This window comes from Chaetura pelagica, unplaced genomic scaffold (assembly GCF_000747805.2).
Source record: "Chaetura pelagica isolate M959 unplaced genomic scaffold, ChaPel_1.0 scaffold24, whole genome shotgun sequence".
NCBI classification, from domain to species: Eukaryota; Metazoa; Chordata; class Aves; order Apodiformes; family Apodidae; genus Chaetura; species Chaetura pelagica.
This window is the reverse complement of record NW_009953077.1, coordinates 3121045-3138768: the sequence shown is the minus strand read 5'-3', so window position 1 is coordinate 3138768 and position 17724 is coordinate 3121045. Positions and strand designations below refer to the sequence as shown.

Sequence of the window (17724 nt, the reverse complement as noted above, 5' to 3'; positions counted from 1 at the left end):
CTTTCACTACCAACTGTTCAATCCTTTTTCCTATGGTGAGGTATACTTTGGCATCTACAAAACAAAATAATCTTAAGGCAAAATGTGTGATTCCTGAAAAAGAAAATAAACACTGTTCATTTGAATAAAAATATATATTGTAAGCACAATTTTTTACATTATCCTAAAAGTCCATAAAAAATATAAACCCATTATTAGCTTGCTGAGTCTTTGTAATATTAAAAAAAGAAAAGACTGTGAAAGAGGTGAACTGTATGTGCCTGATAAAAGAACAATCCTGTTGACAGAAGTCAATTAATAATTATTGTCTCGAGTTTACTAGTGATGATTTTGGAAGGAAAGCAGAAAAAGGGCTTTATGAAGTGAAGTCTTATTACAGGTCTGAACAACAAAATTACCAAAATGCTACAAACACATACAAACCTTTCAAGAATGTAGATGTAAAATTTCTGAAGACTACCTTGTAAACCAAAGGCCTAAGTTTGTCATGTGTCACAAATTAAGTCCACCAACACTGATGACTGCTTAGAAAAACTCCACTAATCCTCTCTGAAAGAGCAACAGGAATGAAGTCTTGTGAAACACACACTCTCCATCAGAACATCTTCAAGTTGCTATTTTTTGGCCACACTAGCCACTGCCTTCTGGGCTGCATCCTCAAGGTCATTTGCAGACATGATGGGGAGTCCACTTTCGTTCAGAATACGTTGGGCTTCGTGAACATTTGTGCCTAGGAAAGAACATTAATATAATTAGTAATTTATGGTCAATGAATAAATCAGCATCTTCTACTAAATCTCTGTAAAAGTAGTTAATGCTTCAAACTACTCATCAGTTTAACAACAGCTTCACTCAGTGGTTTAGACAAATCTGAGAAGATGGAATCCTTAATTTCAGTGACAATTTTGACAGACAATGCCACCTGGTAACATCACTTGCATCCACAAAAGTGGCTTTGAACAGGTTAAATGGTCAATCCTACTTTCACCAAAGTCAGTAGGGACATCCAGCAGGAGCAGTGGATAATGAATCCTGGATCAGGCCTTCAAGACACTTGGAAGATTTAACACATTTACTAACAACAACCAGGCACAGCTGATCAGCATCCAGTGAGTCAACAGCACTTGAAATTCACCCTTGTTAACTGAAAGCTGCAATATGGGCTACTGAGAGAGAGACTTGGGTAATCCTGAAAATATGACTGGTTCTGGACTGCTCCTAAATACATATATTTTTTTTGCATTCTTGCTAAAAAGGGGATCTGTGAAGCACTTAGCATGACACCATTTCCCCTGGTGCTGCTGCCCTGAGTTATCCCATGTTGCAGGAGACTGTGCAGCTCTACAGTAAAGTGCTTCATTCTGTACATGAAGGGCTCAAATCTGGGCAATCAGACCACATGCCCAGGAAAGGAAAAAACAAACAAACACATACATTTAAAAGATATTAACAAGACAAGTGCATCACTTCCCATTTCCTCTAGCTTATTCTTGGAAAGAAAAAGAGAAACAGAAACTAGGAATTCTCCAGAGCTTTTTCCAGCAAAGCCAAGTGACGGTTTTGGGCACTGAGATGCTCTGCACCACAGAAGAGCTTGGAGTCAAATATCCTACTGAAGGAGTAGGATCCACACTTTGGGATCACAGCAGCAGCCACAATCACAAGTCCCTGAGCTGATCCTCTTTAGGCTCAATTCTACCTCCCTCCTCCACATGAAGTTCCTTGCTGTTTACCATGTCAAAACGCTTAATTACTTTGTAATGCATAGACATAGGAAAAGCAATTTTAATTATATTTGGAGCTATAAACTAATTATAGTCTTAATTATTAACCAAGCAAGGAGTACACCCTTTACAGTGCAGCTTCCAGAATGTTCATTTTAAAGGATGATTGCGGGCTTTTTGGGAGTTTTTATAGAAAATGTGAATTTGTACAACAGTAGTAGAGAAATTCAAAAGTCTTCTTCACCAGCATGCTAAAGTCAGGAGTCCCATTCCCAGCACTGAAAGACCCAAAGATATCTCTGTCACAGCAGGCCCCAGCATTTTGGGATAGGAAAGGCAGGTGTCTGGAAAAGGCCCATGGTCCCCATCTGTGAACTGTTTAAAAGAGGACATGCTGTGGGACTTGTGTAGGAAGGTCAAAGACATCTGAAATCTCTGACAGAAGGGGCATTTGGTTACACAGTAACATCCAGAACTCTATGGGACTTTTCCTGCAGAAAAAGAAGAATCTGATGGGCAAAAAAGAGCAAAATATTTGATTTTTTATTTTTTTCAACCCTGGTAGGATGCTGCCAAGTGCCAGAGCAGAAATGTACAGGAAGCCAGATGGATTCCCAAGGTTCTCTTCTCTGATAAGTTCCTCACATTTGTATAGTGATTCCCATCAGGCCTTGAAGGCATTATCTATTATTTAGATACAAGTGTGATAAACATTTAGAACAGTCAAGACTGCACTGATTTCTCAAGCAAGATTCTACAAGACAAAGTGATGTGAGGAGAAAAAACTGGAAAGGGAAAAAATGTCCTGGACATTTTCCCACAGATAAAAATATTGTGGTGTTTGTGATAGTCACATACTTAAAACTAACTTCTGTTCTTCACTAAGTGACCAATATTAATTTACTAACAGGTCAGAGTGGGAACAATACATTGGTTCTACTCTGCATTGCATTGATTGCTCTGCACACCACTTGTCTAACGTGCATTACAAAATCAATACAAAACACAGTCCACTAAGAAAGAAGGGGGAGTGTTTCTGCAGACAAATGAAAGTCTGAAAGCTGGAAATAAACCCTCACTTCAGTCAAAAGAGTAAGGGCACATCTTGTATTTACTAAATAAAGATGTTTTGTAGGCAAGGCATATGACTAAACATACTTTTCAGCAAACATTTTCCTTCCTGTAACATTTTTAATGATAACTTTCTTTCCCATTGTGACACATGTTTTAGTTATACGGAGAATACAGAAATTATACTGTGATCCTGCTGCAAGCAGAGGCAAAAGTTTTAAAACTAAATGTTCAGGAAACACTGGAAACATTTAAGAAAGGTCTTGTCTCATTGCAGTAGCTGTTAAAATAAACAAATAAATAATCCCACTCTTCTAACATTAACCTCCTGCCACTGGATGGTGTTAGAGAACTGTAAACAGAATCACATACACGGGCTATTTAAATATCCTGACCTGCACTGTGGTCAACTCAGAAATGGTCAGGATTCACAGGACTGAAGCTTATAGGGTTTTTATTGTTGTTGCTGGGGGGTTTTGTTTGGGTTTGTTTATTTGGTTGGGTTTCTTTTAATTTTATTTTTGTTTGGGGTTTTTGTGTGTGTGGTGGGTTGTTTTTTTTTGGGTTGTTTGTTTTTTTTTTAACTTGGCTCCTATTAAAAGAATCCTTTCTGATGAGGAAAAACTGTTTTTCCTTCTGTCACATTTTGCTGTTCATGGGAAAAAAGGAAAGATGTAATTTTATCAGCAGATTCTTTCAGGCTTTTTAGTTGAAATATCCTCCTCTCCTGAAACTTGGGTTCTGAAACAACCTCTTGGTCAGTGTGTGTGCACACATTTCACTTCTGCTGCCTTGAAATCTCTGCTTTCACCAGCAAAGCAATTCTATTCAGCTCATTGCTTTAAAATCCTAGTAAGAAATATTCTATCTAAGTATATTTCCATAAATTGTGAGATTACAGCAACTCACATTGTTCCAAACAAGTCAAGAGGACTGCACAGGTTGAACATAAACAAGCAAATGGAACATTCCCAACCATGCTCCAACAGGATTTTGATAATGGCCATTTGTTCACTTGCACTGTCATAAAACAAATAGGAAGATGCTAAACTGCCACTGTTTGAAGCTGATGGCTGGAGAGGAGGCAAGACTCTGCAATGGCACTTCTTTTCAGGTAAATGTGATAGCAGGGGAGAAGACAGAGTTATGTACTTTTGGTGAATCTTCGGAAATAGAAGACTAACACAAAATAAACTGCTCTACCCAGAACATTCTGCTATGACAAAACACTTCATAATGTGCAGCATGTCTGACAACACTATTGAGGTGAACACATTGTGGCCATGTTACATTAGCAGCAGCAGTGGTTCAGCTTTGATGTGCTACACAGGTGAGTGTTTTGAGAGCCAAGTTTTCCTCCCAGCATGGACTCAGGTCATGCCATTTCTGCTCACCCACAAGCTGGAAACTTGTAGCCTCTCAAGTCTCAAAGAAAGAGGTATTGGAGCATAATGCACAAGGTTTAAAGTTCATTGCTGGCTAACCTTCAGTCAATATTTGATTTGAAGTCTGGCCACTGATAAGCTTTCAGTAATGATCTTTAGCTAGGGAACCTCAGAAGTTTTGGTGGCTCACACAGCTTGTAGCTCTTGGCTCTGCAGTCAAGAATAAATTGACTTCCACCGCTTAATCAGAAGAAACAATTAAACCTCTTCTATTCTGTGCACACCTTCTGCCCTTTTCTATCTTAAACTTTTCTGAAATAATATTTTAATCCTTTCCTCTGCCCCATGTTTATATCCAAACTGGGAAAGGCTCAAGCACATTTAAATTGGACTGTTTAAACCCAAGGTGTCTGAGGAGGCTGATATGAGTGAAATTCTACTTGTGACTTTGCAGTACTCCATTATTTTCTCTGGATAGGCAATTTGGGATTCTGAAAATCATAAGTATACCTACTAAACCATATCTGTGAGCAAGATATGCAAACTGGAACAAAACTACACTTGTGTGTAGATTTCTGAACATATTAAAAAAACACATTAGATTCTGCAGAACACAGAAGGCCATGAATTACATGGCTGAAAATATAATAGGAAATTTTGGATTCAGACATTTGAATAAAAGCTAACTTGCTTCTAGCTGTGCTTAAACATATTAAGTAGTTCTATTTCCTCCCAGTTCTTCTTGTCCTACTAACCAGAGAAGCAGATAATTCATTTTATGAAATAATGTAAAATTTCTAGCTTTGGAAAAAGACACCTAATTCACAAATTTTTTATTCTTTCCTCTTTCCATCTAACTCTGAGCTACATAAATGAGAAACAAGGTATGGCTTCTATTCAGCACTTCTAGGTAGTTTTCACAAAACTTAACTGAAGTACATTACACTTTAAAGGGGAAAAATGCTGTATAAAACCAGCAAAAGTTAGTTTTCTACGTCTGTACAAGAGAAAATTTTGAATATGTGGTTTCTCCATTTGTCCATGAGCTTTTTAAGCAACAATAATCCCATGTCTTAGCTGGTGAGTTCTTTACTGATAAGGCAAGTAAATACATGTAATTATGAAGTTACCATTTTCAAAGAGGAGAATAATCCTTTCTTTATCCACTGGTAAAACAGCTTGTAATTATTATACAACTGAGAACAAAGATTTGTCCACAGAATCCTGCTAAATCAAGACAGATTTGACTGATTAAAACTCTAGTCATCAAGACTTTTGTAATACAGTGTATGTGGGCAAAGAGTCTTTAAAGTGCAGGTCACAAATCTGTTAGATTTATGGGAACAAATCATGAACCTTCTGTTGGCAAAACGTTCAAAATGGAAATCCAAAAAAGTGCTTGCCCCTTCTTCTCCTTTTAAAATGCAAAATGGTATTGGTGATGTTTTTAAAAGTCGTGGGCAGCCCCATTGCTTCCACAGTACTCATTATTAATTCAAAATTCTTGTATGTTTTGGATAACCCAGTGTGATTTCAAAGAACAACAACGAAGATGATTAAGGATCTAGAGGGACAGATTTCTGAGGAAAGATTAAAAGAACCACATATGTATGTATATATACTGCTTGGCTGGGTGATTAAGGAGGCAGGGAAAGCAGGAGTTACAAGCTAACAGTTTCTAAGTACAACATCTGAAAGCTTTAAACATCACAGCTCTTCGTTTAGGACGAATTGATGGTAACACTAGGAATAAGAGAAGGAATTAAAAGAACTTTTGAGATAAACATTATACCAAAGGGAGAGTTTTCTGTATTATACTGGGACAGAGTTTCCTGAAGAAACTCTGGAGTCAACAACTAGTCTCAGAGAAACACTATTACATAGCTAGCAAACAGCAAGCAATCATGAGAAGATGGCCAAGAGGTGCTTGCATTAAAAGCTGTGTTAGACATTCTGAAGGTTCAGCTTCAGCCTCTGTGGGTGAAGCAGCACACAACTCTCAGAAAGGTCACAGGTACCTTGCAGTCACCTCTGCAGGGCTTTGTGCAACCCCAAGGCAGAAGCTCTCCTGCTCCACATCTCTTCCAGTGCAGAAGAACTGGGACTCCCCTCACTCAGCCCAGGGACTGCTTTGCCTCTTGCAATCACCCTGAAGTCACATTCAAACAAATAATTCACCTTTACTAGTGTACAGTCATGGTATCAAAAGCACTGGAGAAAGGTCAAGAAAACCCAGTGGCAGACATAGCAGACTGCAGGTTAAAACCAGTGAGTTGATTTTCTTGTTTTCCTTATACTGGTCTCAAAGAAGGCATGAAAAAGAACTTGTAACCATCTCGTTTAGAAGGAAAACTAACAGCTCTTCCAATATCTTTCCTGGAAAACAGGTACAATAGATGAAATGTCTTTCAGTTCTGATACACTTTTTGCCAGCTACAACAGACTGGAAACGTTTCTGGCTTTGACAAAGAAGCTAAACAAAAATTGCCTTGAGCTCATAGATAATGGGATTTCACATTATGAAACTTTCCTGATTCTGAGCAATTCCTCAGTCTCTCATTCATTCCTGTTAAACTATCTACTTGCTCTCTTAAGGTGTTTAGTGGTGCTGCATCATTCAAAGAAAATTTTCATTATTTGTTTTTAATATCCACTTTAGATTATTTACATTTTCCTGCACTTCCTGCAGCAAAGAGGCTACTCACAATTAAGTAAGAATGCACGTTGCCACTGCACTGCCATGAAGTGCACAGAAGAAGTTTTAGAGGACAAAACTGCCATGGGATGTGATAATTAACCCCTGACATGTTCTGGGTATGGTGTGTAATGTAGCACGAGAGTGAGGGATGGGAAAACCTGCTTTCTCATGAAAGGCAGAAACACCCACCTCACTGAAGGGCTGAGTGAATCCTGGTGACTTTATTTTTTGATAAGGAAAATTCCTGGTGTAGTCAGAACAATTTTGTCTCCCCTTTCTATCTTAGTGTTAAAAAACACCTGAATGTTTTGTACCTCAGGTACATAAGAGGATGCATTTCCTCCCTTCACCACCAATGCTGAGTGACAGGACATTTCACCCCCTTTCCACACACTTGAACATAAATATTCATGTTTCTCAGGAACAGGCCTTACAGAACCAAACAGAAAACCTCCTATTTTCCAAAGCTACTTAACAAAAGAATTTAAATAATTAAAAATGTTTAAAGTTTAACAGAGCTGTGGTGATTTCAACCAAAAAGACTTTTCATTCAATGGCTGAAGAAAACCCTCTCTTTCTCCTTCAGGGCATTTCTCAGAAATGAGAGACAAAACTCTGTACCTACTGCCATTATATTAAACCCAGTAACTGCCAAAGAGTGCCCTTCCTCTCTATTACTTTTTTGTTTCCAATTTAATAAAGCTGGATTTACTTTGAAAATATAGATATATTCCTTACCTTCACCAAATCTTCTGGTTTTTAACAGATTTTAGCTGGATTCAATATTTGGGCTGAAGAATATGTTACAGGAATCTCTCCCTCACAAATACTGTTTCTAAAATCTCTTTTAATTAAGATATTGGAGTAAATATAAGAAAACTCTGTGTTGCTGCAGGTTTAGAATAATGGAATTGCATTCAGTAAAAAACCATTTGAAACAGAAATACCTTCCAGTAAATAGAAATTGACATCAAAATAATTTCTATTTGCATTGCAAATATCAGAAGCAAAACCATAATGCTGCCATTGCAAAATGTCATTGCTTCATGTACCACCTGGGATACAGAAATACAGAAAGGAAGAATTTATTGACTTCAGGTGATGTTATGGATGAAGAATTGGACACATTTTTGTTGTGTGGGAATAATCTGTTCAGAGCTTAGAGAGCAAAGGCAGCCAGAATGGATCCTCTATACCTGAGGGATGATTTTTGTCTGAAAACAGGAGCACTCACCTTCCAGTCTGACCACCAGAGGTACTTTCAGCTCTAGCTCTCTGCAGGCTTTGGTTATACCATTGGCTATAATGGCACAGTTCACAATCCCACCAAAAATGTTCACAAGTATTGCTTCAACCTGTAGGAAAGAAACAGAAAAGGAATCAGGTGGGGGTTGTTTTGTGTTTTGTTTTGGCTTTGTTTGTTAAATGAACACAGGTAATGGATCCAAAGCAGGGAACAAATTAATATTTGTCTGGCAGGTTCTCATTTATGGCAAGTACAAACTTCACATCTGTAGTCAGAGAAATTAATTCTGGATCTGTCATTTCTGTAGTGTTCAGCAGTCATTAATTGCCTTGGTCCAAACTGGCCTGGTTAAAATCATGTCATGACCATGTTATTACACAGAAAAGGGGAAATCCCACTGACAGGTATAAATAAAAACAGATTAAAAAAGAAAAGTATTTTTAATGTATTAAATCATCAGAGGTTGGAGCTCAGAGAGGACAGTGGATGGGTGTGTGGATGCACATGCAATTCAATATTCATGGGCACACTTCACAAAACAATCTGGACATGCACATAAGCAGCACCGAGGAGAAGGTGATATACTTGCCCTAACTTGATAAAGAGGAGTAAAAATCACTTCTAATTAACAAGGAGAGGCATGTAATAAAGAACATTCATTAAATAGATTTAATTGACAACCTCAAAGTACTACTATTCATCAGTTTCTGGAAACTGAAATTCCTGCACCTATTTCACACTTAAATTACCTTTCTTAACATATGAGATATTAATACATACAAAACGTTAATGTGGCCTCTTTTCACTTGGAAAGGTGCATAATATTGAACCCAAGTCCATGTGCCAGGCTTCCTACCATGGCTCATGAAGTCAAGGGGGGATCCCATACCAAGGCAGTTGTGTTGTTTCTCATTCCGTGGTGGGGCTAATCCACAGCATTTGGGGTACTCTACATTAGATTTACTGGGTGTCACAAACAAGCTTTGCCAGAATCATGTTGACTCAAAAGAAGACAAAGTAAGGAGGGGGTAAGGTCTGAAGGAATGAAATATCACTGGATTTCACTTGTGCATGATGTCAACCGCAGTTATGCTTAACTCATTGCACAAGATGAACAGATTTGCTTTGCCCACCTCCAGGTAGCCAGACTCCTACCAGAACCAAGAAAATCCCCTGCAGTCATGCAGGTTTCTAGCTCTGCACAATCAGGTTGGATATTTCTCTGCAGACACGATGTGACAATTAACTCCTGGGATGTGCAGTCACACACAGGGAGTGAAATCTCACCACTGCCTAATTCTGTCTTCCACAATGCAGCAAGAAAAAAGGAAAATAGAAAGCAACTCAGCAAATACTTCACTTCCCACAAGAAATCAACTCATTCCTTAAGCAATATCCTAGTCTGCAAAAACATCACTTATTAGAAGCATCTGCAGGGTTTCCATTGCACTATCAAACTCCATTACTAGCACAAGAAGTGTAAAATGAAGATGGCAATGGGACCACCTCCTAGATATCTCCCTCATCCCCTACTGCTCCTCCCAGCTCCAAGACTTCTCATGGTGCCACCCAAACATGGCCAGAACAGTTCCCAGGTGACCACAGAGGACACAGCCCCATTCTCTCCTCTCAAGGCTATTAGACACCAGCTCTTTTATCTAGTTTTCCCAGTGCTGATGTGCTAGGATGCTGCCTATCCCTGCTACTACTTGTCTCCTTTTACTATTTGCAGTGAAGTCATCCAATTAAGATTTTCTAACTCTTCTGGGCATCCTGATAATATAAGCAGAACTCTCATGTGCCTTTTCAAAGCCTGAAACATCTCTAATGCTATATAATTAGAGAAATAATTAATAATAAACTCCCTTCAAAATCCTGACATCCAAAGGTCTCCCTCTGAAACGAGGTAGGATGATTTGATGCACATGCCACCAACTGCTTCAGGTCATAAAGCTACACAGCAACAGCCTGCATATGGGTCATGATATGGCTTCCTCATCCTAGGCAAAGCACCCTAGGTGTCTGGGGGAAATTAATAACCTAGTCAAATCAGAGCACACAATTTAATTGATTTTATAACTCTTTCTTGTATTTCAGACACGGGCCAGCACTTTAATGGCATGTTAAATGCATGCATTTACCAGTTTGGGGTCTTCTGGGTAGTGAGTTGGTGATGCTTTTCAATTATTTATTCGACCTTTGTGTTGTTAGAAAATCCTTACCTCTGCAGAAGCTGCCAACAGTAAAAGCTCAGAAGGTCCCTTCTCTGCCTTGCTCCTCCTGCTTGGGCACATGCAAACATTCTTGGTGCCAGGAGGTAAAAACACATAAAGCAAAAATAAAGCCCTTCAAACACTTATCACATTAACCCTTGTGGTAAGGGGATATTTATGCAAAGCACTTTGATGTTAAAATATACTAGTGATGTCTTCTCTCAGCAGGATGAGCCACAGACCCTGTTCCACCCTTTCTAATACATGATCCTAATTCAGGGACATTGGACCAGGCACGTGATGGATCAACTTAACCAACTGTGTTTACATTATTAGAGATAAGGAGGAGGATTTTATGCCCAGTACAGATATTCTAATTCCTAATGCAGACATTCTCATTTAAGGATCTGCTTTTCAGCTTTCAAGCTGAATTCTAATCAGGTCTTCTAATCCATTGGCAGCAAAAGGAAAAAAAAAGTGGAAGGAAATTAGATGCAGCTTGGATAATTGGTGTTTGTATGCTTGGCTTTAATAAAAATACACTGTTAAATCAGAGATGAGTCTAAATGGATTCAATCAACAGGAAACTGAATCAGGTAGAGAATTCAATCTTGGGTTTTATTCTAATCTTCCAAATAAGCCAAAAGATCAGTTCAAATGATGTTGAGATTCACTTTAACTCCACTGAAATTAGTGAACATTGTTTATATATGCTTCTGTAGCCTGACTAGATCTTGCATTTCCAGCTGAAAGAACTTTAACATTCAGACTCAGTAAATGGATGAAAAGGTTTTCAGTATTTCATGTGCACAGAGAATACACAACCTCTGTATTATTTAACTCTGTAAGAAAAATAAACCTCCTGTTGTATAACCAGAACCTTCACATATTAACGTGGTCAGTATCTAATGCATGTGGAACATCAGACATAATAAGAAGAGGGCAATCTGTCTACATACAGGACAGGTTAACTTGGTAGAATTATTATTCTAATAACCATTGTGACCCAATGGCATGCCTTACAATGTTGTTTTGTATTTCAGTGACATCATTAAGGAAACGAAGGATAACAGCATATCCATGGGTGAGGCTCTTTCCCATCCACCAAAACAACTGATGCACGTGAAATCACCACCAAATGTACCTGCAACTCATCATGGATTCCTCTGGAGAAGCCAGGGAACCCACAACAGCATGGACACATCACCAGTGGTAGCAGCCCATGGTCTACCAGGTCTAAGCACTGATGCTGGGAAGGAAAAGTCATAGCAACTGAGTGAGTGCTGCTTTATCACTGTCTGCACGCTAGACATGGTATTGAATCTTTGCAGATGCTGGAATTAATCCCACAGCTCCTGAATACTATATGCACATAAATGCAGACACACAGATAGCCTTTCCTCTCTTTATATAAGAAATTAGAGATATTTATGTATAGCTATATCAATTCTATGCTGCTTTATTAATAAAACTACCAGTTTTAATTTACAGTGACCTCTTGTTAAAGTGAGCCTTGACAAAGCTTGCAATTCTGCTTTGAATGTTTGGCACCAAATCTTCGCCACCTCTCCCTGAATAAGTGTAATTGTCTAATAACTGAAAGAATAGTGCTAGGTTACTGTGAGAACTGGATTGGATTGCCAACAATCCACAAAGCTGCTGGGTTCCAGGCAATGAAGGGCATTTCATATGCAGCAGAAGCAGCTTTAGCACACCTTCTTGCAAACACTGTGTGCATTTCCTATATTTTCTTCTTTTTCATTTTTTTTCCCCCTTCTCTGAAATTTTCTTAGCCTTTAACAAAACACACACTGACATCTGATCATCATACACTTCAGGACCAATACAGGCAGCACCTCCAAAGCTTTTCACCTTCCCTACAGCCCATTTATAAATCTATACCCAGGACGTCTGGCTGTCTGCAGTTGCTGCATCCCTGTCTGCCGAGCATCCTTCACAGGCTGCACTAACACCACAAATTCTGTACACAAAAAGATGACAAAAACTTGACAAGCTGTTGTTTCTCCTCCATTTCCCACCTTTGGTATTACCACAAAACAATTACAGCAGGCTTAGGGTAACAACGTGCTGCAGCACTGAGCAATGGCAGGTAATTCATACAAAGAAAAGCCCTCAATCTCACATAAAACAGAAATCCAAACGTGAATGCAAATTAACTTAGGCTGAGGTTTCAGAATCATTTGAAGATGATCTAAGCATGGGCAGCCACCAAAGAAGCTGTCTTGGTTACCCCTCCCTGCTCCTGCACACAAATATTCCTCTCTCCTGTGCCCAGATCAGCATCAGAGTCATGTGGATACTGAAGGAGCCCCTGGATCTGCCTGCCCCTGTAGACACACAAATGCTGGTTCTGAAGTGAGGAGGAACCCCCAAGGTGCTGTTAGGGCCCAGGATAAGGTGGGAATGTGTAATGGGTTGTGAAACTACTTTCTTAGTTATTGCCCGTCAGGGTCAGAATGTATATTACTGTGTACAAAAATGTAAGGCCAGAAATAAAACTAGAGAACTGTCCCATAAAAATCAAACCCCAAAACACCAAGACCATGATTGCAGAGTACAGATCTCTCCTGAATGCTACTGGAAATACACACTGGAGCAGAAGTGTGGGGTTTTTTTTAAATACGTGTTTTAAAATATGCGTTTCAACAAAATATTTCAGGAAGGCTGACACAAAGATTGCTCAAAAATGTAAGTATTTCAACATTCAGATCTCTTTAATCAAAGCATCTGCTACTGTATTTTTTTTAATGTGAAGTTCTTTCACAAAAACCCCACATTATCTCATCTGGTGACAGCCAGAAAATCTTGCAACGGTTTTCCATCTGAGTGGCAGGTGCATGCCTTGTGACTTTGGATGCATCTTCTCCCTTATGTCATGGAATCGTGGAATAGTCAGAGTTGGAAGGGACAGTTGAACATCCAGTCCAACTCCCCTGCTAAAGCAGGACTGCCTAGAGCACATTACCCAGGGCTGCATCCAGGTGAGTCTTGAATATCTCCAGAGAAGGGGACTCCACAACCTCACTGGGCAGCCTGTCCCAGGGCTCTGTCACCCTCACTGTAAACAAGTTTTTCATCATATTTAAATGGAACTTCTTATGTTCCATCTTGTGCCTGCTGCCCCATATCCTGTCACTGGGCTCTACTAAACAGTCTGGCTCCATCTTCCTTGCACCCACCCTTTAGATACTTATAGTCATTAATAAGGTCTCCCTTCAGCCTTTTCTTCCCCAGGCTGAAGAGTCCCAGCTTCTCTCAGCCTCTCATGCACACGCAGATGAATGAACATGGTGAACTATAAATATTATTATAAAATCACCAATATCATCTCTGACCTTGCTGTAAATTGTTGCTCTGAAGCTCAATCTATTTATTTGAGTGGAAAACAAGCTATTCAGCAACTGTCAGTAAAACTACACCTGCAGCAAATTAAAAGCTACACTAGCAAAGAACTTGCTTAGTTTGCTTTGATTGAAATCTGAAAAAAACACCTTTACATCTCAAGCTAATTTACTTCATTTATTGACCACATCTAACTCCTTCATCAGCTAAAAGTGAACCCTGACAGGATGAAGCAGGCTGGATTTGTCAAGTTTTTTACTCCAGGTTGTCACAGGCCACATTTACATGGGGTGGGTTTGGCCTCACCAAGATCCAGTGACCTTTGTAACAGTGACATGCAAGAGCTTCTTTCTCACAGAGAAAGAGATTGTGGGAACCTTTACCAACACCAAAGCATCAAGAACTCCTGCAAGAACAGTTACATGAACACAACTTTGATTAGAGAATCCCAGGAACATATATTTAGTTAGCTACAGGTGAGCAAGAGACATTCTTTCCTTCAGCTTCTTAGCAGCTATACATTTTATTAAGAACAAAATCTTCAGCATGACAAGGAGAAAGTGGGTCTCCTTGTTACCTGTTTGGAGACACAGGCACTAAGATAGAGAAGTGAGGACACTTTCCGAGCCCTTTGGAGAAGACTGAGTTTACCTGGATTACAAGTTAGTGTTCTTATGTCCCAAAGATCTATTCCTGATGCCTTTTAAGAGGTAGATAAAAATAAGAAGGAAAAAAAAGCAAACGACAGGGTGTAATGGGATGTATAGCTTTCCACTTTGAGTCTAGTAAGGTGCATTTAATCCTTCCTATTATTCCATTGCTCTTTATTATTTATTCATTCACAGTTTAGAAAATTCATTTCCTTGTGAAAGAAGAGGATTATCTCCAACGCTCAGCACAGTGAAATAAAAATGTAATAAACACAGATGCTCTTCCTTTTATATCTTTCTGCTCCAACTGATAAGTCAGATACCAACATTTTAAAATGTCTCTATATTATTATAACTTGGACGGCAGGTCAAATGTAACTTTTTCTTATCCAGTTTTGAGACATTGCTCTAATCCTCTGGCTCTTTCTCTCTGACAGCATTTATGTTTCATTTGAAAAGAAAGATTAAACCTACTACATCAGAGCTGGGTGAAAAAACTACAAACACAAAACCAATTGCTTAAAATATCCACTAGAGGACAGTGCAATTCAACGTGGAGAAGGAATCTGAGAGTCCCCTCAGAGAGAAGAGCAGGGTTCTTTTCTCTGCTTAAAGTAAAACTAGCTAATTTTGCTTTATAAAATTTTGCAAAGTATTATTTTTCCTCTTTCGAATGGAAATTTGAAAGGCTGAAGGTGGTAAATTTAAGGAGGTTGAATCAACAAAAAGCAAATTAAGAATGAATGTTTTAAAGAGGTAGGTGCTTGTCTCTTCTCAAAAGTGGTGATAGAAGCAGAGGAAATGGCCTCAAGCTGCGCCAGGGAAGGTTTAGACTAGACATTAGGAAGAACTTTTTCAGTGCAAGGGTTGTCAGACATTGAAACAGGTTGCCCAGGGAGGTGGTTGAGTCACCATCCCCGGATGTGTTTAAAAGTCATCTGGTTTGAAAATGGTTCAGCAACAATCCTCCCTCTGCTGACTGAGCAGATGCTGGCTGTGGCCCTTTGATAGAATGAGAAGAGCATGAAGGTAAGCAGGGTCAGTAGCAAGGAGAGAGCTGGTGCCCTCTGATACCAAATCATAGAATCATAGAATCTTAGGGGTTGGAAGGGACCTCGAAAGATCATCTAGTCCAACCCCCCTGCCAGAGCAGGGTCACCTAGAGTACATCACACAGGAACGCATCCAGGTGGGTTTTGAATGTCTCCAGTGAAGGAGACTCCACAACCTCCCTGGGCAGCCTGTTCCAGGGCTCTGTCACTCTCACAGTAAAAAATTTTTTTCAGATATTCACCTTGAACCTCCTATGCTCCAATTTACACCCATTACCCCTTGTCCTATCACTGGTCATCACTGAGAAAAGCCTAACTCCGTCCCCCTGACACTCACCCCTTACATATTTGTAAACATTGATGAGGTCACCCCTCAGTCTCCTTTTCTCCAAGCTAAAGAGACCCAGCTCCCTTAGCCTTTCCTCAGCAGGGAGATGTTCCACTGCCTTCAGCATCTTAGTAGCTCTGCGCTGGACTCTTTCAAGCAGTTCCCTGTCCTTCTGGAACTGAGGGGCCCAGAACTGGACACAATACTCCAGATGTGGCCTCACCAATGCAGAACAGAGGGGGAGGAGACCCTCTCTTGACCTACTAACCACACCCTTTCTAATGCACCCGCAGGACCACCAGGAACATCTCCGTCCTGGAATTTTGTCTCACTCCTCTGTAGCACTGATGTAAGAAAAAAATTAAGGGATCAGAGTTCATTAAATTAACTTTCTGAGATGAAATGAGGACTGGCAGGTATGACATTTGAAACAGTCCCTGGAGACCTCCCATAGCCCAGCTGTGAGGAGCCAGTGTTTTGGGAACAGAATTATTCCAATTCCAGGCACACAGGCTCCTTCAAATACCAAAATATCACGGCAGGACACACCTCTGCACACCCTGAGCCCTGGCATAAACTCCTTCATCACAGTAATGCCACCCGTCCTGTGGAGCCCTTGGAGTGTGGCCACACTTGAGATGCATTTCTGGAGATGCAGTCATGTGCTTTCTGTGCCTGTGCTACTGCCTGGCAAAACATCTGTCAGCTCCTGTCCAGAAACCACATATACCACGTTAATACAGTCCGGAGTTGGAGCTAATTCATCCTACTTCAAAATGCAGGCAGAGTAGGCAAGTGCCTGCAACCATGCAGGCATGTTCTTCAGTGATAGGAAGATCAGCCACCTCCTAATATAATCCTTATTTATGTTAATAAGGAGCAAGACTGAGGAAAGAGACAGAAAGAAAAATGTTGAAACCACAAAGTATTATTCTGAAGTATATTTGAGAATCAGGACCACAGCTTTTAGCATCGCTTTGGGACAAAATGCAGCTGGTACTTGCTAGAACAATTGCAGTTTTGGTGCCAGTGGAGGATAACTCTTCCAGCAGATCATGGGTAGAAGGAATAGAAGTGCATTAATTTGTTCTGACTATCCTTTAAATATCTGAGCTTCAAGGAGATCAAGCACCTGCATGAGCAGATCAGAACATAGATCAAGACAAATTTAAAGATATGACTACCTACATGACAATGTACTACAAGAGCAGAAGAACATCCATGATCAGTTCTTCTGTGTCAGCCAAGGGTACAATATTTCAGATTTTAATTTCCTTTCCTCTGAAGCATTTGGCAATAGGCACTTTCAAAGCAATGACTAATGCAAAGCAAGTTTTGTAAGGTCTGTTCTAGGTCTGGCAATTTTTAATCTCTCCATCTGCACCAATTGTGCCCAAAAAAATCTCAAATACAAAATTAAAAGGTCTTTGTGTTAGCATGCTTGATGCTTTCATATTTTTTTATATTATGAACAAAACCAGTTAAAAGTAGCAATATAACCTTGAAAACTATTTGCAAATTAATAATCAGAAACAGTTTCCACAGACAGAAAACTGAGGTCCTACCAGAACAGCCACAGACACAAAGTTAGTAACCAAAGAGTCTGATGCATAATGCTCATTCCCAGGAAGACCAACAAGAAATAAAGGGACAAGTCAGTCATCATCACTCTGCATTTCTGCTCAGGAGAACAAGAAGAAAAAAATAAAATTCTTAATCTTTAAAACAGACTTTGATGTTCTCCCCATATTGAAAGCTGGGAACCCATTTTACTGAAGATTTCATCATCTGTTTCTAGAAAGCACAAGAATTTAGGAGCTGGAATTTTAAGAGAGGCTCCACATGTTGAAAGATTGACACCGTAAGACTTCACAGTACGAGAGGAATCTGGGATTTCTTTTCCCTATTGTTATGTGTTCAGGTCTACATCTTGTTCTGGGTAAGGGACAGGCCCAAATGCCACTTTTCAAGCCATCATGGCAAGGGATTTAATT

At 39.6% G+C, this 17724-nt stretch overlaps 1 protein-coding gene across 1 annotated transcript in view; it reads right to left on the bottom strand.

The window, feature by feature from the left end:
* Positions 1 to 307: 307 nt before the first annotated feature.
* SUCLG2 (succinate-CoA ligase, GDP-forming, beta subunit) overlaps positions 308 to 17724 on the bottom strand; it is a 94199-nt gene continuing 76782 nt past the window's right edge. Inside the window, exons 9-10 of the mRNA XM_009996905.1 lie at positions 8113 to 8233; positions 308 to 730 (exon numbers count right to left, since the gene is read on the bottom strand). Of these exons, the coding sequence (XP_009995207.1) occupies positions 615 to 730; positions 8113 to 8233 (237 nt within the window). The 3' untranslated portion in view covers positions 308 to 614. The remainder of the gene's footprint in view (positions 731 to 8112; positions 8234 to 17724) is intronic.